General features: G+C 39.7%; 3 protein-coding genes across 3 annotated transcripts; 1 reads left to right on the top strand and 2 right to left on the bottom strand.

The window, feature by feature from the left end:
* Positions 1 to 861: 861 nt before the first annotated feature.
* LOC122989416 (flavin-containing monooxygenase 5-like) lies at positions 862 to 10,415 on the bottom strand. The gene is made up of 11 exons (XM_044362288.1): positions 6,020 to 10,415; positions 5,263 to 5,401; positions 4,926 to 5,114; positions 4,655 to 4,820; positions 4,314 to 4,456; positions 3,184 to 3,383; positions 2,769 to 2,904; positions 2,455 to 2,674; positions 2,168 to 2,240; positions 1,683 to 1,935; positions 862 to 1,527 (listed from the first exon to the last, which is right to left on the bottom strand). Exons 2-11 carry the CDS (start codon positions 5,392 to 5,394, stop codon positions 1,378 to 1,380), a joined length of 1,662 nt encoding a protein of 553 aa, XP_044218223.1. The 5' UTR covers positions 5,395 to 5,401; positions 6,020 to 10,415; the 3' UTR covers positions 862 to 1,377.
* Positions 10,416 to 10,421: 6 nt separating this feature from the next.
* plpp6 (phospholipid phosphatase 6) lies at positions 10,422 to 17,058 on the bottom strand. The gene is made up of 2 exons (XM_044362297.1): positions 14,693 to 17,058; positions 10,422 to 11,740 (listed from the first exon to the last, which is right to left on the bottom strand). The coding sequence occupies exons 1-2, from the start codon at positions 15,186 to 15,188 to the stop codon at positions 11,373 to 11,375; spliced, it is 864 nt and encodes a 287-aa protein (XP_044218232.1). The 5' UTR covers positions 15,189 to 17,058; the 3' UTR covers positions 10,422 to 11,372.
* Positions 17,059 to 17,165: 107 nt separating this feature from the next.
* prdx6 (peroxiredoxin 6) lies at positions 17,166 to 23,628 on the top strand. Its single transcript, XM_044362298.1, has 5 exons — positions 17,166 to 17,364; positions 20,374 to 20,530; positions 22,040 to 22,183; positions 22,773 to 22,919; positions 23,263 to 23,628. Exons 1-5 carry the CDS (start codon positions 17,273 to 17,275, stop codon positions 23,386 to 23,388), a joined length of 666 nt encoding a protein of 221 aa, XP_044218233.1. The 5' UTR covers positions 17,166 to 17,272; the 3' UTR covers positions 23,389 to 23,628.
* The last annotated feature ends 1,453 nt before the right edge of the window (positions 23,629 to 25,081 follow it).

The raw sequence follows: 25,081 nt of genomic DNA, 5'->3' as shown, positions 1-25,081 counted from the left end.
ATATACACATATACCCTCAAACTCCCAGGCCTCTGGTAGAGGACCCAAGCTTGAGGAAGACACACCACCACCCATGGGAAGGAGATGAGAGGGGGATTTATATATATATATATATATATATATATATATATATATATATATATATATATATATATATATATATATATATATATATATATATATATATACACACACACACACACACATATATATACATATACATATATATATATATATAGTGTGTCTGTGTGTGCAGCGAATTTAAAGTATCTTAAGTTTTACTTTTCAAAAATGTAACTAATATGGCAACAAGTAGTTGAGTATTATTTTTTCATCAGTAAGGTCCAATAGGACAATAATATTTTTCTGTGGTATTGATTTGTTTGAGCAGTGACTGTATGTGACACTGTAACCAGACTGTAAGTGAAGCTGTTTGTGTGGCATTAACTGGCGTGCACGACTCCACCTGGATAAATGATTGACAGCATGCTGCCTCCCTGACTGTGTGCCCAGTTTAATTTGCAGACCGTGTGAAAGTGCAAAGCTGTCTCTTCTATCACAGGGTGTGTAAAAAAAAACTGTTGCCACATACACAGGGGTGCATTTAGTGATTTGGGGACCCCGAGACTCCTTTGCACTTTGCTTACTTTTTGTATATGACAAGTTTCATCACTAGGGGACTCACTAAGAGGAGGACATCAGGGAAAGACAGTGTGCTAATGTGGAACCAGTTGGACTGTTGTCAATTTTTTTTTTAACTTCTTTTGTTTCAGTTATGTGTAAGTAAAGTCTTCAGAAGGTTAATAGATTAAATAACTTTTATTTAATCTATAGTCACTTGAACATTATGCCTAATATTCAATTATGATTTCAATAAGGCTTGAGACAAGATGACACTCAGATGAGATGTTTAATATACAGCATATATTGTTGTATTCACACAGAAAAAACACATTCACATTCACTGTTACTGAAAGTTAAATATGACCTATATAAGAATGGTTAGCTTAGTTATTCTTGACCTTTAACAATTCAGTAAATCTATATATATATATATATACCCTCAAACTCTCAGGCCTCTGGTGGACATGTTGATAAAATATGTAAACCAGGATGTGTTACATTTCCTTCATGACATATTTTGTTCATGTAAAATAGTTGCATTTGCATTTGAACTTTTTTTTTTCACCCGACAAGGCTCTGCATTTAAATAGACTAACTACATAGATACAGTGATATCTCTTGCATTAATAATCATTCCAACAATCACAAGCCAAACAGCAGTATACTGAACTAGAGGATCTAGAAAGAGTGAATTTGGTATTTAGTTTGTGTGTTTGAGAAATCTCTTCACATCATTTGACTGATGCCGCATGTTCAGACTGTTTGTGGGCGGAGGTTGGACAGGAGGGTGGGGATGGCAGTCGGGTTGCGAGTATGGATGTAGTAGACGGCAGCTCCTCCGGCCATGACGGTCAGGCTGAACTTGAACAGGCGGCCAGTGATGGAGGCCTCTGGTTCCTCCATCTGGAAGAGACAGGAGGGAGAAGATTACGCTTACATTTGGCTAAATGGTCAGACACTCATACTTATACAGTACTCCATGTTCAGATAATGCAGGACTATACAGTATGTATATTTAACATTACATGTAAAGATTATGTACAACATTCATTTCAGACCTTTCTGGTTTTTAGGGGCTGGTACATGCGATCAAACTGGGTGAAGATTGCTCTGCGGGCGCCCTCCCATCTCCCTGGTCCCATCAAGCGGTACTGGTAGGCTGTGACAGGTCCCCACAGTACCTTCTTATACAGGGGATAGTCTGTGAAAAAGAGCCAGGGGAGACTTGGCCTCACTCCGATCTCTCCAGCTATGTTGTCCATGTAGGAAACAAAGTCCACCTGCAGCGGTGTCAACTTTGACACAATGTAGCTGTGGGGAGGATATCAGAAATGAATGTAGGATTACACTTGGCCAATAGAGTATTCTTAATTTGTTTCCTGTCCATGATTGAAAGAATTTAATTCAGAGAGTTTAGATTGCTGAGAGGATTGAGAGAGGATATGTGAGTGTGAGCATTCATTTTCTCTGAAAGGACCTAACAGAAAAAGGGACAACGCTGGTTGCAACAAATAATAAGAAACAGAAATATTGAGAGCTTTACCTTTTCTCGATGTCCTTGGTGTCATTATCAACAGCCTTTATCATGGCCTGATTTGAGGGCAGCTTTTTATGTCCTGAAGGGCAAAAGACAGAGAGCTGAGGTAAATACTGTAGACTGACATGTGCCCGGAAAGAATCGAGACTAGTAGCAGGTGATACATAGTGTATGTATTTCGGATATGAGCTAAAATGCCATTACGATGTGATAACCATTCAACCTTTTTGTGTGTGAGTATTGCTAATTGAACCACAGTGACATGCTGACATGAAACAGACATGTGGCCTCACCTTTGAAGACACGTGTGACCCAGCGGGCCTGCATTTCAGCCTGAGGCATAATGGCTCCAAGGGCATGGATGAAACCCACCACAGCCAGAGTGGGATGCTCCATGTTGGGGGGAAAGACATGCTTGTACAGACCCATACGGTGTCCAGACTTGTACATAGCATTGCTTGGCAAGTAAGGGAAATCATAGTTATAACCTGTAGCGAACACAATCGTATCCACCTGTAGCACAGACAGATAAAGAGGTAAGTTAGAGATTTTAGATTTAGCTTGAAGTGTAAGAAGACTCTTGAGGGGATCCACACAGTTCTCTGACCTTTTCCACAATGCTGCCATCATCAAACACCACAGTGGAGCCACGGATCTCCTTGACGTTTGGTTTGATGACGACTGACCCAGCCAGAATCTTTAAAGGCAGGTCGTCGTTGATCACTGGGATCTGACTGAAGAGCCTGTAGAGGTGAGGGGCAGCGGAGGAGGGGAAAGTGGACGACAAGGGAGAGTTTAAGATATTTTGATGATAATGACAGAATGAGAGTGGAACTGTACATCCACAGATTAGACACACCTTTCATCATAATGCACAGTGTAATGATTGACTTTTTTGCCTGCACACTTCAGCAACAATGGGAGAATATACTGTGATACTATATTATACTGTGTGGTCCTGAATGCATTAGTATAAACCATAATGTTTGTATTAAAAGCATGAAGAAACAGAAATACCTTACCTGTGTTTGGGTTTGAGGGCATACATGGTGTGGTCGTACATGGCGTTGAGTTTTTTCTCGCCAATCCAGTTGAGGATGTTCATTGGCAACAGCTGGAACAAGATGTGGACAAAACGTGTGTTGTACTTCATGTCCACTGGCAGGCCGTTGTCAGACACCTGACGGATGACCCAGGCACCACGACGAGTGCTCAGATACATCTGTGGAGCCCAGAGAAGAGTGTAGGAGAGAGATAGGCACAAAAACAACATCAATGAATAATCCTGAAGATGTCTTGTGATGTCTTAAAAGTCCAACTGAAATCACATTTTAAATGTATTGTTAATAGTTCCGTATTATTAGAATGAAGAAAATATGTCTTCGGAAAAATATCCGAAATGCTCTTTTTTGTCTCAGCTGTGTGTCAGAGTCTGCTTCATTGACATTTGCTGGCACCGGTGTTTACCGGTGTTACACCATACGGAACGGGAGACAAAGTAAACAAACTGCTGTAGCTACAAGTCATGGACAGACAGTGTTTTGCTAACAGGGATTTTGAAGAGTGATGACCAAACCAGCATCTAATGGGACCAAAGAAACATTTTCAGGTATGTTTTCATGCAGTTTAATGTGCTGCAACTGAGTAGTTAATTAGCTATCTTGCCTGCTAACTGACGTTAGCGGTGCACTTTTCACCAGTGAATGTTTGTTTGGTGGCTCGGTCAACTAGCTAAGATTCAGGACAAGACATGTATTCATGTTTGTAAGTTAGATAAGAAGGAGACTTTAGTAGTAAAGCTAATGCGGGTTGTTGTTCAGAGTCTGTGGCTCTTGCGTTGTGTAGCAGGATGCTATCAGGCTCAGTGTGACCATTTGCTCTGCCCATGATTGACGCCACATTAACACTTTATTCAAGATTTGATTTGCTGCATCGAAATAAGGAGTCCACCTGCTCCAGCTACGTAGATGGATAACAGAACTGCATCTCATCGAAATAATGCAAAACTAGAGGGCACAATAATGAAATTAAAGAATTTCTCTTATTCTCTTATTTCTCTTATTATTTACAGAGCAGATATGTATGCTATAGTAGAAAAAAAAGTTTTAATTTCAGTTAAGAGAATGAGTGTAATCACAAAGAATGTCCCAACCTCCTCTGCAACTCTGCTGCCCTCCACAGCAATGTCACCTCCTGAGTTACCGATGCCGATGACCACCACTCTCTTCCCATACATGTCTTCAGGCCCCTTGTAGTCCCAGCTGTGAAAGTATTTTCCCTCAAATGTCTCAATTCCTGCAACACAGCAGAATATATTATATTTTTCTGTTGTGTACTGGGACAAATGTTGGAATAAAGAGCAAGAAGGGAAGAACATCCTGATCCTACAAAGCTGTTGTAGCTGTTGTTTCAACGCTGAATGCAAAATCAGCCTCATTTTAATGAAAGCCTGGTAATAACATCAAGCACAAGATATGTTAGATGTGTCTTTACCTGGAAAGTCTTTGAGTGGCATGTTAGGGTAGGTGTAGTGACCGGAGCAGCAGATCACTGCATCAAAGACGTGACTCTCAACCTGTCCATCTCTGCTCTCAGTCACCACTTCCCATTGACCAGTGCGAGAGAAATCTGGTCTCTGTTTGACACTCTTCACTGAGGTCTGAAATATTAACATGCAGATAATAATTTGTAGATATCTTTCAAACAGTAGCAAAAATATCTGACAAACCACATTGTCTTCCTTGTTCTTTGTAAATCTTGTTACCTGGAAGCGAATGTGTTGCAGCAGTTTGAAGTGTTCCGCATACATCCTGAAGTAATTTAGGATTTTGGAGTGGTGCATGTAGTTGGGGTAATCAGCAGGGATGGGGAAGTCACTGTAGCACATCATCTCCTTGGAGATGTTGATGGTGAGGGAACGGTAGATACTGGCTCTTTCGGGCTCCGATACTTCCTGTGGAGATGTGATTTCAAAGGACAGATGTTAAGAAATTATGGTAAGACTGACAGCAGCTTAGTCCAGTTCATCCAATGTTATAAGTAAATTTAAGCCTAAAAAGAGAAAAAAATATTGTCAACAGTTTTTGAGATCAAAGTCTTGCCTTGAACTTCCACAGTCCACCCATGTCATCACTGCTCTCAAAGCAGGTTGGCTCCATGCCCTCATCCAGACAAGCCTTTATGCTGGTCAGACCAGAGGGGCCTGCCCCGATCACTGCTACTCTGTGCACCATGATGGAGCTGCAACAGGAAAAAAGGGCAAAGAAGTGGAAGGAAAAAGGTGTAAGATAGCATATAGATGTTCTATTACAGAGGAATATTAGACCGCTATAGAGTGTTTAGTAATACAGACAAAATTGTTGATCAATTTCATCAGAAACAAGAATATAACTACAAATTTGTGACTTAAAAGAACAATAAAGATCAGACATTGTCACATCTTTGCACTGCCTCCCACTAGCACTTGCACTGGATCATGGAATTGCTTTTAAGATATTTCTGATTGCATACAGTATAAAGCAATTAATGATCTAGCCCTTACGTTTCTGAACTCTTATCTGTACTTATGTTCTTTACATTTTGACCCTTTATCTGTCAATAATAAAACCTTCTCAGGTCTTAGAAGTAGAATGAAGAGCAAAAGCAAAAGCTAAAATTTTTTTTCTTTTAGAAAATGTATTTATTTTCTAAGTTTGTCTTCAGTCATAGTCATGTTGCAGTTTAATAATATGCACATCAGTAAGCCACATAAATCATCTCACTAAAATATTACCAACTATCTGCACAGCGGCACTAAAACTACCATCACTCTACAGTAGAATAAACCAGAACTACAAGAATATGAACTTTCCTTCTTACCTTGATTCTTGTATGTTGGCTTCGAGTGCCGGTCAAGTGGGACGAGCATTATCAAAGAACAGACTTTTATACTTTGACGTTTCTTTTTTTTTTTTTCCATCCTGCCCAAAAAAGGCAACTATCAAGGTTAACTGTGTTGACCCAAATTCATTAGGTTTAACTTTGACTAAAGTTCAATTTGTGTCATCTGAGTTAAATCAAGTGGGTGGAATATGGAAGAGTGCTGATGAGTAACTGAGTAACAAAGATCGTACACGTCAATCTATCTATCTATCCATCCATCTATCTGTCATACATGACATGCAACAATTTGTTTTGTTCCCCATTTAATTAAAAATAATAATTACAATCAAATCATTCATGAATAATTGCTATAACACTCAAATTCATTGAACATAACACAGTATAATCACATGACCATACAGGCATATGTATATACATTAAGATACATAAATATAACGTCTATACAGTAAAACACACAATATCATTTATAGTGTATAAGCAGGCAAAACTGAGTGCAGTGAACATTATTCATGTTTGACACTGTGCAACCAAGACATTTCATAATTTTAGAGCTTGATGTGACATTTTTTCAATACTCAATAACTTAATAAACAAACAAAATGTATCTCTCTTGATATTGGTGTTTTTTTTTTTAGCTTGAGAGTAAACAGGTGACATGTGGAATGTGCAACATCTACTCATAACACACATAAATATATTGTGCCTGTAGTCATTGTGATAAACATATTTTTCTTAACTTTAAGTTTCTTCTCATTGTCAACATGAAAAACAACACAAAAAATAACCATAAAAATCATTTTGTTGCAAAGTTCACTATCCAGCATATTTAGATTTATCACAGAAGCGTCATGAAATAAAAAGGGCTGGAAGCTACCACCTCTCGCTGGTCGTCTTATCGCTCACACAGGGAAGCTCATTGGTCAATTATTGCAGAATGCACAGCATGTTATAGGTCAATGAAACAGTCTACAATTGGGGCAGTATACCAGGGAACAGTCTGTTAAATTATGTTGTTTCAAACCTGATACCTGGATCTGGTCCAAACAAGCCACAGTCAAAAACCTTTCAGAAAGTAAAGTACAATTTTAGTAAAAACTACAGACATGAGAACTAAACATTCTTTCTGTCAAAAGATTGTAATAAGTTGAAATACATTCACACAGAAACCATATATATAAAGTCCTGATTAATGTACAAATCAAGTTGATCAATAAACAGAAATTAGGATGCACCTGCAGATGAACAAGTTCTAGTTTCTGGCAGTTCTAATATAAGTGTGTTAAGTAAGCAAGAAATGGTCAGGTCTCTCTTTCTCACACATACACACACACACACACACACACACACACACCATATCCATAGTGAATGAATGGATCAGTAGCAGTAAAACATGCACAACACTTCCTTTACTTTTCTTTAAATCATTTTAGGCCCAGTCCAACATCAAGTATTGGATTAAGCTCAACAGTTACATGTTATGATACTTGACTGACCATAAAACTCAGGTTTAAGGTGGGAAGTTGCCCTTTGGCTTGACTGTTAATTTTGATTCACTTGCCAGTTCACTGAAAATAAAAAGCCTGATGACGTGTACAGTACGTGGGCTAATATACTGATTCTCATAGTTAGTTTAAAATAAGTGAAATTATTTCTTGAACAACACATCCCCCCCAAAAAGTCACAAGCTTTTCAGATTTGGTTGTCTGACTTTGTTTTAAAATGATTTTCTGGTTATTAAAAGCAATATCAGATCAGTTTTAACTACACATGTAACAGCCAAGGGCACAAAACATTACACAGCAACTTTTAATCGCTTACATATGGGTCAACAGCCTCTAAGACCGTGCTAACGTCAAACACACATCTGTGTTACAACATCTTGACCGCTGGCGTCACTTGGAAGTTTTAACATTAATGTTGGATCTCAGACTGGCATTCAGTCAGTAGGTCTATCAGTGGATTAATCATCAAACATGCTGCTTCTGGGAAATAGTGCATGCACCTAAAGACACACACACACTCACACACACACACACACACACACACACACACACACACACACGCACACACATGCACACGCACACGCACACAAAATCAGATTCAGTCAGTAGGTCAACATGCAGCAGGGAATAAAGTTTTCAGTACCTTCCAATTCTGGTCACTGATCCATGAAGCCTGGCAGTATACCAGGCTGTTACATAACAAATTAAACAGTTAACATGCCCTCACTAACCCAAATAAAAAACTGCATGCTACCAAGACTCTGAAAGGGAATGACGTGCGTAGTTTTACATTCTGGTACTATGGTGTCAAAAATCTACTAATGAATCATCTATTCTGGTCTGTGAGGTTAAAATTATTGCAGTGCTTGGAAACATGGCTGGAGCAAAATAATGGAAGAAAAGTACAATGCCAGTGTCTTTAGGAATGGTTTCACAGTGCAAAATGTTAGCAAGTTGCCACTTTTATGAACAAAATCTCAGGTGATGGAAACCCATCAACTAAACGGAACATATCTTAGAGTTCCCCGTAAGCACTGATATGTTTTTAATCACCCATACATCTGCATCACACTGGATGGATCGATCAGCTGTGATTGCTACCGCTCACAAGTCATAGCTGTTAATCTTATTATCATCATCATTCAATTATAATTTCTCTCTTCTTACCAATCTGTAACTTCAACATAAACCAAGCCAGACTGTGGTGATCTTTCTTCAGTTTGGCACGTTGTCTTTAGTGAATGGATGGCTCACTACTTAACAATGAAGATGTAAAGATACAGTATGAACCACCCTACTGCTTTGACTCAAGTCCATTCAATATAAAGCTTTCTTTCCTCATATTACAAATGTAAAAGTAAGTCAGTACTTTACTGAGACTTCAGCCTTGTTACATCATTTGAAACTATCAATGCCTAGAGAAGAGGACTCCCACACACTGCTTATTGCAATAAACTTAAAAATTATGACATTTCTGTTTTTAGACCCTCATCAGATGTTTTTCCCTTTATAAGGAGACACATTTTTAGTAAATAAAGGTAGTGATTTGGTGTTGAAATACTAAACCTTAAACGTATATACAGCACATATTTGATATAATGACAACAGTGATTGATTTATGTTTATGTGTATGACATGATAACAATGAGGTTAAGCATATGTAATCCATCAGAGTTGAGTTAGTAAATCAGTGGTATGTGATCTGATGTGGTTGATTATTAATGAAACTGTGATACTGTCAAATAAATGAGAATGACATAGAGAAATAAATTGGTGAAATTAATGTTTATGAGGGTCAGGGTTAGTCCCCTTGAAACAATGTAGTGTCTGTTATGGAATTTTCCATCTCTAGGGGTTACAAATTGGGTTACATTGGGTCAAGCCTGGGCTTTGAGGTCACACTGTAAATCTTATGCAGGAAGGAGATATTCTCTCCTCTCCTTGAAACTCCAGCTGTCTGTGATGTTTTGGGGGAAGCAGAAACCTCTCTGATAAAGGGTAAATCAGCATTACCATTGTCACCAAGGTCGGAGGGGGCTTTCCTAGACAACACAGATAGGTGGAATGCGTAGCCAGAATGTGCTGATGGTGACTTGAAGTTCCATGCAACGTGACCTGAACTGACGTGGGTAAAATGCAGTTCCTTGTTTAGAAACTAGTGAACCAATTAGACTAATTTTTCATATTGTAGGCTGATCTGCTTAGGTTAAAGACTAAGGGTCAGACCTTCATGGGGCAGAACGGAAAGAGACAGCATCCAAGTTGCAGATGACTTTGATGATCACTCAAAATATCCACAACAGTGTCTAATCCTATCAGATGTCGTTGTGAGGAACAGGGAAGTAAAAGTTGAGTGTGCTTTTTGAAAGGAGAGAAGATCTTTGAGGACTGGAGGGGAATAGCAGCATAAACTGCTGGGCGGGCAAATCAACAGGCTAATATCAAGCTCAGTTCCTTGAAATTGTGCTACAGAAAGACGACAACTGAAGATAGGTCGGGGAAGCTGCTCCCATGAACCCTGAATCAGTGGGTAAAACTGGCCTAAAGGAAGAGCCTAACAGTGTGGACACTGTTTGTGACGTGTAACACAACTAGGCATATAAATCCTACTTGTACACAGTTAGTCAATTGCAGTTTCTACTTGATACTATTAGTGTTAAAGTACAGTATCATAGCCTGGGAACCAGATGAATCTGCTGAGCTCATGTTTTACTTGCTCTGGCAGATGCATCTGGCCGCCCCTACATTCAAAACGATTTCCACCCGGCCTGGAACTGTCTGGTTCACAACCATTTATCAAACAGGTGGCGTGTTTGATACGATGACTGACAGTCTGCAGGTCTGGGGGTTGTCTGTTGTTTGAGTTTAACTGCAACACACCAGACTCACAAAACTCAGATCAAACTGTCAACCTAGGCAGTGCTGATCAAATATGGTTCACGATTCTGTTACTGCGTTGCCTCAAATGTTTTCACAAACATATTTCAGTGTACTGTTTAGCAGTAATGTGGTCTGATTGGTTGTAGGTCTATCCTGTTGTGTGCAGAGGAATTTTGGTCTGCCTGTTGATATCGCCCCTTGGAAATCCTAATATGCATTTGCAAATTAGTGTGAATTAGTCTGGCAATGTCAGGCTAGTTTGCCTCTACATTAACTGAATAAAGTATATAAGCTATTATTATAGGTATTATTCTTTTTCCAAAGTAAAGCATTCATGTTAATTATTATTCATTTAACAATAATAATAATAATTATTATTCATTGTTTAACCTCTCCTCTGTGCTGTGAAATTATAGGGGGTGTCTAGTCAGATCCACAAGTGGAGAGCTCATAGACCCCACTTGATTAAATTTACTTACATGTACTCAGCTGTCTTACTGTTTCCTGTGTTTGTGTTTATCTGCTGCCTTGCTGCAAAAAGAATTTCTTCTTGTGGGACAATAAATATCTGAACTGAACTTAACGTTCCCTTAGTAGCAAAAATATACTTGCAGTTTAAATAATGTTCAGTGTCTAAACAACTGTTTATACACTTCATATTGCCCATGATTCAGGCCACTAAGGGTGGTAGAGGTGAGTGAGGTGGCTTCAGGAGGTAAACTGATTAGATTTGTTCCTCTCTGGTCTATTCCGATTAAAATCCTGTACTTTTGGAGGCTACTGTAATAGAGTAATGAAACAGCAGGAGAAAACTGTGTGACAGGGTGCTCTTCTCTAGTCAAAGGACATTTTTCTTATAAATCTGTCTCAAAGACAAAAGCGTGTGCAGGAGCTCTTTCCATCAAGATTTAAACAGACAGTATCTCCATCTCCTTCAGTCCTCAACGTTAAGCTAACTGTCCCAGTAGCCCCTGCAGGGTTTGAGGTGAGAGCCAAAGCATCTCCACCAGGTTGTACTGGCAATAGCCCATCCAGAACCCAAACATCACATCAGTCACATTGTGCCTGCCAAGCATCACTCGGCTCAGCCCCACCATGCTAGCCCACAGCAGGACGAGGACCCTGAGGGGGGCGGCCAGCACCAGGTGTGCCAGCAGGAACCGCCCGCACATGGCAGCGCGGGTGGCATGGCCGGAAGGGAAGGAGTAGCGGTCCACGGAGAAGGTGGCGAACATGTCCATGCGGTTATGCGCTGGCCTACGCCGGCGCACCACAGCCTTGACAATAGCGACCAGGACCAGGTCCAACAGCAGACCTGGAAGCATAAAGGAGGAGATGAAGAAGAAGAAGTGCTACACTGCATGAAGAAACAGTAATGTAGTCACATTAATGCAAAAGCCTTTGGCAAACAGATACAAGACACTGGAATTAAATATTTAGAGGCATAAAGAGATGATACTGTAATTGGTAGATTTTTGCATCACAGCTTTATGGGAAATAGTGCACTAAAAACTTTGTTCCTTTCACTGGAATAATAGAAAATAATCAGAACCACCAACTGTGTGTCACGGCCTATAAAAGATCAACCCCAGTGGTGAACATGGCTGCTGGGTGCTGTAGACTCATGATGGCACACAGTGATGTTTTTTGTGGTGTTTATATGCATGACTAACCTGCCTATAACACACAGACACACATTATTGTAACCAGAATAGGCCACAGAGGAAGACATGCATGCAGATTACTCATTTTGTTAAAGCCATATATTTATAAGATTTGAATTCTTTGCTGCAGCCCCCTCTGGTGGTATTTCAAGACTGAGTTTGTGCCATTACTCACGCATTGCCCTTGACAAATGTTTACCTGGTCTCTTGCACAAAGTACATGACGTAAAAGTTTCACAAAGTGCGTTCACTGTAGTTTTGAGTTATCCAGATTCACAAAACCTAACAGTGATAGACCTTTCAAACTAATTGTCAAACACAGGTGTAATTAAACAACAATGCCCTGGTACACATCTTTTTCACAGCAGACACTCTGGCCAGATCCCTAAGCCCTGAACCCTCATGGACTTAACTGGTAAGTAACAAAACATGTTACATACGATTGTGGGTTTGAGACTTTCTTCATGGCCAACGCACCTAAGATTCAAACTTCAATACTTTATATATTGGTTCACTTAAACAAAAACATAGAAAGACAAAAATAGTAAAACCAGTCACTCATAAAGCGCATAATATATTAAATAAAGTATAAAATCCATCCCATAAAATAATCACATGCACTACAGTCAAGTAATGGAGTGACTGCCTGATTTGAACGTCTTCCTTACAGAGTGGACGAAAGGTAACAGCATTATTAGACAAAAATTTAAATAAATGGTTGATGAATAAACGAGGTGTGTAATATAACCTCTGCTTGTATTCCTCTGATTTCATGTGTTTTTATTTACCATCTTAAATCCTTGTTAATGTAGTGTTTCTTTGTAAACACTACTATGCCAGGCTGAACACCCACATGCCAGTTTGTTTATCATTTTTTTAACACTTCCAGGCTTCCCCTGCTAAGTAGTAACCCTGTATTTAACACTGATTTAACGTCACAACGCTATGAACTAAGGGTAATTCCCTCAGGCAAAGTCTGCAGCAATGCGTACTTGCACAGGAAGTGTGCATAAAGGGCTCAAAATGTCAATGAGAGAGCCCTCATGCACATGACAATTTAATAGTGGGACAACCCAAAGCCCTCACCAACTTAGTGGGAACGTGCCTTTGACTTGTCACAGCAGGAAAAGCACAGGTGCTACTAATAACATTAACGATGGCTCTGTTCCACTCAAGTGTCCCAGTAAGTCTTGACAGTATGACAGTGAGCCAGCATGCACAACACCAAGACCCTGAAACTGAAGCAGCTAAATGGAATTCAGCCTCCATTAATTTTAGCATTTACACCTGTGCTATGATGATATCTGGAGAAAAACTGCAGCTCATATTTGCCCTTTATAAGGACACAGTGGACTTTTTTATATTGTGTCATTGCACTGAGCATTAAAAAATGATTTTTGTGATTTTGTTCTGTAGCCTAAACTTGACTTGCTCAGGAGCAGGTCAGCTGTGCAGCATATGGTTAGCTTGGTAATCTTTTGTGAGAGTGAAAAATGGTTTGGTGCTGCCTGCATAATCATACATTTAATACCATTATCATAAAGCTTTCCTCTTTCTCAGCTGAGAAGCATCCATGATAAGACACATCTATCTTTAATGTAGAGGACCAGAGGCTGCCACTTGCTGCCCTGCATCAGATATTCAGGAGGAAGGACGACTGGTAAATATTAAATGACCACTGGAAGGCACGTCTGCTGCACAGTCCATTATACAGTTTAATTCCTCTTAAAAACAGCCTTTTCTTTTTCTCAGTTAGGCTGCATTCATCTCATCTGCAGTCAAAAAGATGTCAGGAGGGAGTTTCAGACATTATTCAACCATCTGACAAGCACTTTAATATAGTCAGATGACATTTAAACTTCTGATACTACATTAACATCCACAGTACCAACCACTGCAAACACTAAAGGTAAAAAAAACTGTGAAAAATGCTCATTTCAATTTCCTAGAGCCCAAGTTCACATCTTCAAATGTCTTGTTTCATCTGCCCAACAGTCCAAAAAATAATGAACTTAGTATGACACGAAAGAGAGTGCATAAGCAAAACTATAACTCAATTATCAGAATTGTCAGTTCATTTTCTGTAGCTGATTCATCAGCTAATCGTTTCATCACAATTTAACACTGCTATACATCTTGACTCAATGAATCTGATAAACCACAGAAGAAGATGCAGAAAGTATTCTTCACAGCTTCTCTAACAACCTGAAAACATGGACTTAGAGACAGACCTGCTGTCTCATAACCTGTCACTGAAAGAAAAACACAAATACTGCATGTCAGCAGTGCCAATAAACTTGTCTGCACAGACTTAAGAGTTGTGTGTATTCAGTCTGACTTAGCCTACTTTTGAGGCCATATTTCAAACTAAAGACCAGTTCATTGGGGACATTGTCCAATTGGGGACAAAAGCCGTGTCCCAAATTGGGAAAAAGCTGATTTTTGAGTCCGTGGTTAAGGTTAGGATAAGTATCCAGGAAATGAATTTAAGTCTATGTAATGTCCCCAAAAGTGACTTAAACGTGTGTGTATGTGTGTGAGAATTCCCAGTTAGGAAGTGGGTGACACCATATTAAGGAAGACAAGCAGCAGTGTTGTTTTACCCATGAAGAGGTTGAGCATGACTTCTTGTCCTGCAGCACTGTCACTCTTGTACAGACAGTAGGCGGTGCCAGCCAGCCACGGGATGCCATGTCCCGATATCTCTATCAGTTTCATTAGCGGGCGCACGCTGCCCCAGGACGAGTCCTCACAGGCACACACCCCCAGCCGCTTAGACAGCCACAGGTCGATGGCGAGCAGCGAGCTGAGCGCTACGCGGATGAAAGAGGGGTTGATCCGTATACCGTCCTCTTCCGGCATCCCCTGACCGCTCCCCGAGCCGGTGGAGGAGCTGGAGCCCCGGCGCCGAGTGGGGCTCTCCGAGGCTCGGAGCCGGGCAGTGGTCGGGTCGGAGCCCTGCCGCTGGAGGAGGTGCGGCGGCGTCGAGGAACGGTTTAGCGGTTTCGTCAGCGACATGAACTCGTAGCGGCCGTTGGAGCTGCCAAACACCGGGCTTCCTCCGCTGCGACCGGGGTTTTTTGCTTTCGGAGAGGGCATCTAGTCTGTTAATCTACCGACGTAGACAGGTCAGTGTGCTGTTGCTGCACCGCAGTGGTGATTTTTCTGCAGTGCTGTGCGGGTTTTCAGTCCTTTAGCTCATCTGTTGTACGTTTGACAATTCACATCACGTCTAGTACCTCTGAGCTGAATCGCCATCTTTGTTGTCCTTACCGCAAAGCGACGTGGGAAATTGTGTTTTTACCATAAATGTACATTTGACCGTTTTCTTCTGACTGTGTGTATAAAAGCATTGACCGTTAAGATAAAGTAAAAATAGAAAAATAAACTTACTTATGAGTATTCCTGAGATTATGGCTTGGTGGATAAATACTGTAATTATTTTCATATCAGGAATGTTTTAAAGGATAATGCTGGAGTTTTGCATATTTTCTTATTGTCAGTAAACTCAATAAAAGGATGACAACCAACACCAGTCTAATACTGAACTCAGGTTCATTCTTTTCTACTAAAGATGTCACAATTAGTTTAATTTTTAAGGCTCAGTAATTTTATTTAACAGTTGGGCACTGTAGATTTTAGCAAAGGTTTGTCAAACAGGAGTAAATAGCAAAGGCCTGTTTGTTAGGGACTATTTTCAGCAATGGATTATTGGACAATTGAGCTCTATGGCATAGATATAATAATATGTATTAGGCAAGGCACACAGGCAATATACCTACAGGATCAATTCATTGTTGTTTTTAGTCTTTTCATAGGATTTGTTCATTATATAAAGAAACTGCCAGAATCCTTTATCTCCTTGTATTGGAAAGTAATTTTTCCACACAATAAAATCAATGTTTTGACAGATTTTTTTTGTGTCTTTTTGTGTTTTTTTTTTAGTTTTCACTCATTCAGTTAACCTTTGGACATAAATTGCCTCAGTAATCTGGAAGAGTTATAATGTTTTAGTCCCTATTGTAGAAAGCATGGTCTAATTTTTGAATAGTCTAACCAGGGTCAGCCCTGACTATGTTGGTGCCCTAGGTGAGATTTTAGATTGTAGACCCCACCCAGAAGTCTGAGTCTGAGTCTGAAGAAGAGCATGTACGAGGCTTGAAACGTCACTGGTGGATGTCTCATTAAACTGCATCTAAGGGAGCTACAGTGTGCAGACCTTCATCTTTCTTTGTTAGATTGTAGACTCCAAGAATTGCACACAAGAATTGAGCAAAATGCTACAACAGTACCTCCAGTCATAGACCTTCAAATATGGATTCACACTCAAATAAAGTGCAACAATATAACCTCCAGTCCTAGAAGGGCTGCATGATAATAGCAAAAATGATAATCACATTTATTTTGCTCAATACTGTATCAAACACACACAGGAGGGTGACAATGAATAAAAGTACACAGTTTTACTTAGCTGTTGGACCTAGGTGAGATTTTAGATTGGAGCCCCCAAAAAGTGCAACAAAGGTACCTCCAGCCCAGATAAAGTCCTCCAAATCCTCCAATGCATAGCGACTACATTATTTGTAGCTTGATGGAAGGCAATGAAATCGTCAGACTGAACTTAAAATGGCAACACCATCACCACCACTGCCCCTGAAAGAAAATCATATTGTCAGACCTAAATGTTAACAGATAGCCTATGGTTAAAAAAAAACAAAAGCTCCGGAGTCTAACAGCACTCAAACTGATAAAAACATATAACATATTTCCACTGTTTCTACCAAATATATCTAAATTGCTATAATTCTGTCCGTGAAACAAAAAACCTTTGAAGAATCACTGTGGGCAATACTGTCAGGTCAATTGTATACATGTTTATAATTTTGCATAAATATGTGTGAATGTTTATTCACACGTGTCTGTTTTTTCTGCTTTTGGTCTTTTTCATTTACCCCCTTTATTGTTTTGTTTATAATATCATTGTTCATTTAATAACGTTGTTAAAAAGGTTTTTAAAAAACAGAGTGTGCTCTGGTTGGTCGGTGAACTACACAGGGAGGTGAACTCCGCCTCTTTCCGGATCCCCTCATGTCCTGATCGCTGACAGTCCAGATCACAGGTTGCTTGTTTTCCAGCTGCAGCCTCGTCGTTTATCGTGTGTGTGCTGCAGAGAAGAGCCCATCATGCCTGGACTTCTGCTGGGAGACGAGTTCCCCAACTTCGAGGCCGACACCACCATCGGCAGGATCAAGTTTCACGATTTCCTGGGCAGCTCGTAAGTGTGCCAGCTTCATGTACAAGCATTACAATGTAACTTTTGTCTTTATTCTGAGTTTTTGGAAATGCTTTGGACAATGCAACATTTTACTGCGTCACGGCAGCTGTGAGTGGAGGCCTGTTGTCAGACCGAGGCGCTTCCGAGCTCTTGATCCGTGAAAGAATGAATCATTGTGCATAACAAAGACAAACCGCGTGGTTTAAAGAGACCTTGATCAGCATCCCAGTGTTGCGACACCTGCTGGCTGGCACACATGGGATTACAAAAGCATGACTCTGTAGGATTAGTTCAGAATGCAGTAACGTTAAGACTTTGGCTGAAATATTCAGATCATTTACTGAAGTAAAAGTTGCAATATCACACCATAAAAACAGTTTCACGTCCTGCATTCAAAATGTTACATATGTAGTACTATCAGCAGCAAAATGTACTTAAAGTACCAGAAATAAAAGTATGCACAATGGCCTCTGACAGTGTTATATTGTTGCATTGTAAGATCATTATACATTAACATTGTAATTAATATGCATTAATACAGAATGTCTCTAACTCTATAACACTGCATCACAAATTATACACTGATCACATGTATGTAAAATCTGCTGTTAAATAAATGTAATGCTGTAAAAAGACCAGTATTTCTCTCTGAAATGTAGTAAATGTAATATAATAGAAATACTGAAGTAAAATACATCTACCTCAAAATTATACTTACTTTGTTTAAGTAAATGTAATATAATGTACATGCTACCACAGTTGTTGTTCTCCAACCAATATAATACATATATGTGTGATTGGCCGTGACATGTTTTAGCTGCAGACTAATGAGAGTTAGAGAAGCAAGGCTGATGTTTATATTTTAGGTTTCAGTCTAGGTTGAAAACAACTGATACAGTGTTTTCAGGCCTTGTCCTGACTGTGCTTATGCCAGTCAGGACAAGGCCTGTATTGTGTGTGAACTTGGAACTGCGCTTCACTGCTTGCACCCCATGTTGGCATCCACGCTAACGCCCAACACTGCTAGCCTGGGTTGTTTCGAAACAGCAGAGAGAAAGGAATAGTGTAACATGCACATCACGCACACACACAAAGCTTTGCATTTATGGGTGTAAATGTGCGCATTTTCGTTGTATGATGGTCCAGTAACTCTATTAAAGTGCTTTTTGTGTGGTATTCACACAGATAACTGTTCAAGTTAAACAGGTTTTGTCATTTTCTGAAACTACATCAGAGTAACTCAATACTACCTTTTAGACTGTATCATCCACCTAGAAGTGAAGAACTTGACAGAACGGTTTTGATAATGATAAATAGTGTAAGTCATTTATTTAGCAAAAACATTTTCAGTGTGAGGAATTGCTGGTTTTCTCCGTTTTTATAAAACTGTAAATCAAATATCTTTTTGGATTTTAGACAGTTGGCCAGACAAAACAAGACATTTGTCACCTTGAGTTATGGAAAACTGTGACACCTTTTTCACTATTGTCTACAATTTTTTAACCAAATGTTTAATATTAAGTTCAGATTATAACTGATAGATGAATCAGTGATGATCTCCTTGTCTTGAATGATGATGACACACAGTGAGTTAGCAGATGTGATGTTGCAGCAATGTTACCGGCCATATTGTCCAAACATAACGTCTATGCTTATCAATGTAAGGGCTCTGCCCAGTTGCCGTTGGTGATTGCGTAAATACTTCCTTCTTTCCTTGGTGGGAAAAGATGCTGAGATAGGCCCCTGTGAGAGAAAACCATCTGTTGAAATACTATCCTTCAAAGCTCCATAAGGTCTTTCAGCGACGGTTGGTTGAGTATTATCCCAGCAGAGCAAACAACAAACATTTTACAGCCACCTTTCCATCAAGCCTACAAATGGTGTTCATTTCATACGCATAAATAGAGTTCTCGTGAAGTATCTCTTTTCCTAGAATAACCCATGTGCAGACTTTCACTTCTTGTTGATGTTAAAAGCAACACCAGCCTCTGAACATGTTCCTGCTAGAAACTGTGTCAGTGTCCAGCATTTGTTTCCACTTCTGTTTCAATTGTTCCCAATCTAATTGGAGCCTCTGGTCACCCCATGATCAGGTGATCACAATGCCTGGGAGGAGCAAAGCTCTTTTTGTCGCTTCTATCATGTGATGATAAGTTGCGACACATTGAAGTGTAAATCCACACAAATAATATGAGGCAGAAAACTCATGTGACGCTGAGATGAATTCCAAATGTTACACGCTAAAACTCATGTCTGCCCTACCCTTCACCCACTCTTCGTCAAATACACTGAACATTCCCAGTACAGCACAGCTGCGTTTAATGTCTTGAGCATGAGTTTTCCAGATTCTCCCAGACACCTGTTGCTTCAATCTGTGGCTGGAATTTCCTCTCCCAAGACACAATGTTTAGTGTTTTTCTCATTTCTTAGCCATTTCTTCCTCTTCTTTTGTCTTAACTTCCACTCCTTGTGCTCTTACCCCTGTCTGTATTTTGCCTCTTTTTAAATCTTTTTGAAAGTTGTTGAAACATGGTTGCAATTAGGCATAAATAATAACACACATAAGACAGAATAAATGCACATGCTAAGACACCTCAAGCATGTAAATGTCTTGGTTGGTCACCCTACAAGAAATAAGAGCTTTTCTAGTGAATTTCAGTTAGCGTGTGGTTGCTTGAACTTTTAGCATTGAAGGACATAACATGACTGTCCATAAAACTGAATGTCAGTCTTTAACAGGCAAGTGAGGGTTAACTGCTGTCAATGAACTTATTTGCTTCTTTACAAAGACAGTTTTGGTACTTTTGTATGGTTAGGTCTGTGCCTTGCATGGTAGCTTTCCATGTGTGTGAATGGGTGAAAGAGAGGCTAATTGTATAGCACTTTGGATATAAGTCCATTTATCTTTTACTCTGAGGATTCTAAGCCAGGCCTTTTATACAGAAGATGTGTAGAACACATATCTCATCGCTTCATTAACATATCAATATTTTCCTCTTTAATCTGTAGATGGGGTATTCTGTTCTCCCACCCAAAGGACTTCACTCCTGTCTGCACCACTGAGCTCGCCCGTGCCGCTAAGATCAGTGATGAGTTCAAGAAGCGAGGTGTGAAGATGATCGCCTTGTCAATTGACAGTGTTGAGGATCACCGCAACTGGAGCAAGGTACATGCTGTGTGCTTCAGCCAGTGTCTCGATCTGTTTAAATTTGGTGTGTAAGAGGTGAAAGGATAGGGCTGTCAAACTGGTCAGGCTACTGTGGGTGGAGGACATGTAATGATAGTAATTAACTATGACATTTAAAAGGCTTACTATCTAGTAACCTTGACAGCTAAGTCAGAAGTCACTGCAATCAAATGGTAATGATCTTCAGACTCCATCTGTGTACCTCCTGTGGAGAGGATTTTTGTTTTACATATTTTCCTTGCCCCAGAGTCTATAACCCTGTAGATTTGTTGAGTTAAACTTTATCCATCGGTCAAGGTAATTGAAAAACTTATCTCTTGTTTGCCTCTCATGCTGAGTTACATTGTTATTGTGCATGTGTGCGTGTGGTATTTGGCAGAAACTGAGGGGTCAAGTATTCATGAGTTCCCCTTAACACAGACAGGACTCTCCCTGTGATTGGCTTTGCTACGTTATAACAACGCCTCCTCTCTAAGGCCAGTGATTGGCCCAAAAGGGAGTGGAGTCACTGGGCAATAAGATGAACTGCTTGGTTTTGATTTTGAAACAGTTGTATCTCCAGCTATGGAAGATTCAAAATGCCTAAAATAAAATGATTTAAAAAAAGCCTAAAATAATTACAAACCAAACAATGAAATGAAGTGAAATACAACACACATTGTTAAATGTATTTCCTCTTTATGTATGCATTAACTTTGTCATAATTACAAAAAAAAGTGTTAGAAGGACAATAAGTTGTTTTTTGTCTTTAATAACCAACTTAATATTTTTCACTGTGATATGAATTTTCCACACCGTATTGAAATCTAATCACAACACATAAAACAAAGTGAAAAGGTGCATTTCAGTTTTGTCCAGCAGAGAGCAGCATAGACCTGCCAACACTGAATGCAAAGAGTTACTTGACAAAAACACAGCCTTTTGACCCAAAAACTAAGTTACTGGCGGTGGTCATGTTCACAACACTTCCTGTATCCTTACAATAAAAGCTCCCACTTCCTCCCAATACATGATAACATAAACTGGTACAGAAATATAAGCATACATATGTATGGATGTACATTAATACCTGGACCTTAACACAAAGCGCTGTCATTAGTTTCCCTGAGGAGGTGTGGGGGAGGTTTTTCTTTTTTGAGAATGCATACATAAAAAGGAAATGCATGACAATGTTTATTGTATTTCACTTTATTTCTTTGTTTGATTTGTTTTTTATTTAGGCATTTAAAATCTTCCATACCACCTCCCTTACCAAAAAAAATAGAAAACAGCTGCACATGTTTTCTGAGCCAAGTGTTTTCTCTGTCTGAGCATGTATTTGTTGGGTCTTCTCATGGCCTTGTAACATGCTATTGAACCTCTGTTTGTGGCTCATGCAGGGTGCAGGGTCATGTCAGGGTGGTGAGATTTATTTGCTGAGTATGATGAAATACACCAACTAACAGGTCTAAAAAAAAAAATGACAATGTGTCCCTTCCCGCTCCATAGGATGTGATGGCATATAACACTGTGGCTGAAAGCCCTCTGCCCTTCCCCATCATCGCTGATGACAAGAGAGAGCTGTCCGTGAAGTTGGGCATGTTGGACCCCGATGAGATCGACAAGGATGGAATGCCCCTCACTGCTCGCTGTGTAAGACACACGTCCTCAGTGTTACACTTGTGCAAATGGCCTCTCTCTGTATTTTAAATTAAACCACTACACCACCCTCTTGGTGTGTAAAGAGCATGTGATTGTTATGAGACAAAAACAAAAGTTAAAAGATAGTATCATGAACCAAAATTAACACCAACTGCAAGTGAAATTTGCCTTTTTCAGGAAAATCAGCCATGATCAGACCTTCCTGTCACTGAAAGGCTTTGGCCTATATTCTCAAATTTAGCTGCAGATGGCCACATTTATCTGGGAACCAATCAAATCAGAGCAGAATTATGCCTTTGTGTGAGACAGGCTGTTGATTGGCTACTTGTTACACAGGCAATAGACACAGTGGTAGCATCTAAATGTTATCTGGTTTCTCTGCAGGTTGTCACCTAAGTAAGCTGAAATGTAATGGTGTCCTCATGTCAGTCTAAAACTGATTCTATACATGAAAATGGATGACCAACTGTTAAGGAAAATATATATTTTAATTCTTTTGGAGAGTAAAACTTTCACAAGAGTAAAACTGTAGCATATTCTGGGTCTTATGTTAAACCGCTATCATTGTAATCCTCTTCAGGTCTTTGTGATTGGCCCAGACAAGAGGCTGAAGCTCTCCATCCTCTACCCTGCAACCACAGGAAGGAACTTTGATGAGTTGCTGCGAGTCATCGACTCTCTGCAGCTCACTGCACAGAAGAAGGTCGCTACACCGGTCGACTGGAAGGTAAACAGTTGAATCATCATGTATTCATATCAGTCAGATGCCTGAATGCATGCCCTCTTTACAGGCAGATGATGTAATGACAGGTACATTAACTCATGAGCTTGACTAACATCAAATTTAATCTAATGGAGACAATTATATCAGTGATGTTATTTATTTGTATGATCAGAATTCAAGCTGCGACTGTTCTATGCCCCACTTGTGTTGAAATACTGAAAAATCACTTTAGAAAACAGTCTTGTCACTACAGTAATTGAAGGAAGCCTTAGACACCGGCTACAATCCAAAAAAAGAAACGTATCACAATTTAAAATATGCTTCCTGTTTCTCACACCCCTTTCAGCCTGGCGACAAAGTCATGGTGATTCCCTCTCTCTCTGATGCTGAAGCAGCTACTCTCTTCCCTAACGGTGTGACCACTAAAGAGGTGCCTTCTGGGAAGAAATACCTGCGCTTCACCCAGCCCTGAAGATGTACTAAAAGCCACATCCTTCTCTAGTTTACTGCTCTGTGACCCTGCAAACTCTGGATGATAATCCATACATAGAATTGACCAAAATCGTAGATGCACTTAACAAGTTTGGTTACTAGCGTTTACACTCATACATTTCTAATCATGCTATGTGTCCAGCAGCCAACCAGGAATGTTTATAGTGTCATTGTACAGTGCCTTGTTTACCTTCCTGTAATAAACCGACTTTTCACATAAGTTCTTTCAATCTCTGAGCCTTTTCACACTTATTACATTTTGAAACAACAGATGAAGAGGAAGTTTGGTTACAACTTCCTCTGCTGTGACTCATTGCACCACTAGGTGTCCTTCTACAACCTGAAAACAGATTCACTGTACTTCTGTTGCTGCAGTTACATTTGATTTCAATGGATGGCACTACATGCACAGTGATAGTATCCTCCTGACAGCCATTAGGGTGAAAGCACCAACCTGCTCTAAACATTTTCAGTGATAGGGAGTGGTACCACATGTACTGAAATTACTATTTATTTACATTCCCATTAGGTAAATAGTAGGCTAGCCACATCAAATTGAAATCTACTTTCATCCTTATTGTTTAGGCTGATTTCTCAGTGTAAACAATAAATCTTCAAAACTTTCTCCTCCCTTTTACGCTGTCTTTTTAAGCTTTTTGCCAACTCAGCATTACAGGCTAATGCTCTAGCTGTCTAAATGTTTTAATGTACCACGGATTAGTCTATTAAATTGATAGTTCTGTTTGTTGTGTGCTCAGTGTCAAGGCTTTTTATGTGCCATTACTCAGATACTTAAAACATTTTCAACATCCTCTTGCTGCACAACCCAAGAAGATGCAAAGATAACTCAATGTTGACTATAAATAACTTGATGTTCTGGTGTTGTTAGGGTGTTAACTTGCTTGAAAAAGATGAAGTGCTCAAAACAACACAGGCTAGAACACATATGTTAAACATGTGTTTTGAGAATGATAACATTTATTTTATTTAATATCAGTTTAGCTGGAAAAAAAAAAAGTTAAAGCAAAATCAATAAATAAATGCAGAGCTGTGTGTATAAGTCTATAGAGCATCACAACAGCTCTATATTTCACACAGAGGTGAAGGACTGAACTGATGCTCGTTTTTCAGCTGCAGTAAACTCATCTCAGCAGGTCGGCCTCAACTGTAGATGAGAAACTGAAGCCATAACCCAGGTATAGGTTTCCTCTTTGAGTTACTCAACCCTCAAAACTGCATGGTTGAGGATCATATTAATTACTTTAAGGCGTCTGAAGGTGGACACTGATCTCACACGCATGTACACACTTTGGCCTTGAATTCGCTCCTGAGTCTGAGGAATGCTGAGGTCAAAGAGAAAAGATGGGATTCCCTTTGAGTGAGGAGGGAGGCACAGAGTTTGCACTGCCAGATAAAATATCTTTTGGCCCTCCTCCTTTTAACTCCTGTCGTCCAAACAATGTGAGCTGGAATGTTACACATCTCTCTTTCCTTTTCAATCAGTTTCTCACTTGACAGACTCGCCCCATAAAGGTTAATCAAACAGTGCAATATTGTGTTTGTATCTTGTTAGTTTGCAGAGCTTTTTCCCTTGTAGAACAAGGCCCATATTCTACTTGACAAGAAAATACTGGATGCTGGATTCGGTGATAAAAGTACATGTATTCATCAGG

Source organism: Thunnus albacares, chromosome 9, assembly GCF_914725855.1.
Source record: "Thunnus albacares chromosome 9, fThuAlb1.1, whole genome shotgun sequence".
Lineage (NCBI taxonomy): Eukaryota > Metazoa > Chordata > Actinopteri > Scombriformes > Scombridae > Thunnus > Thunnus albacares.
This window is presented reverse-complemented; position numbering and strand designations above follow the sequence as displayed.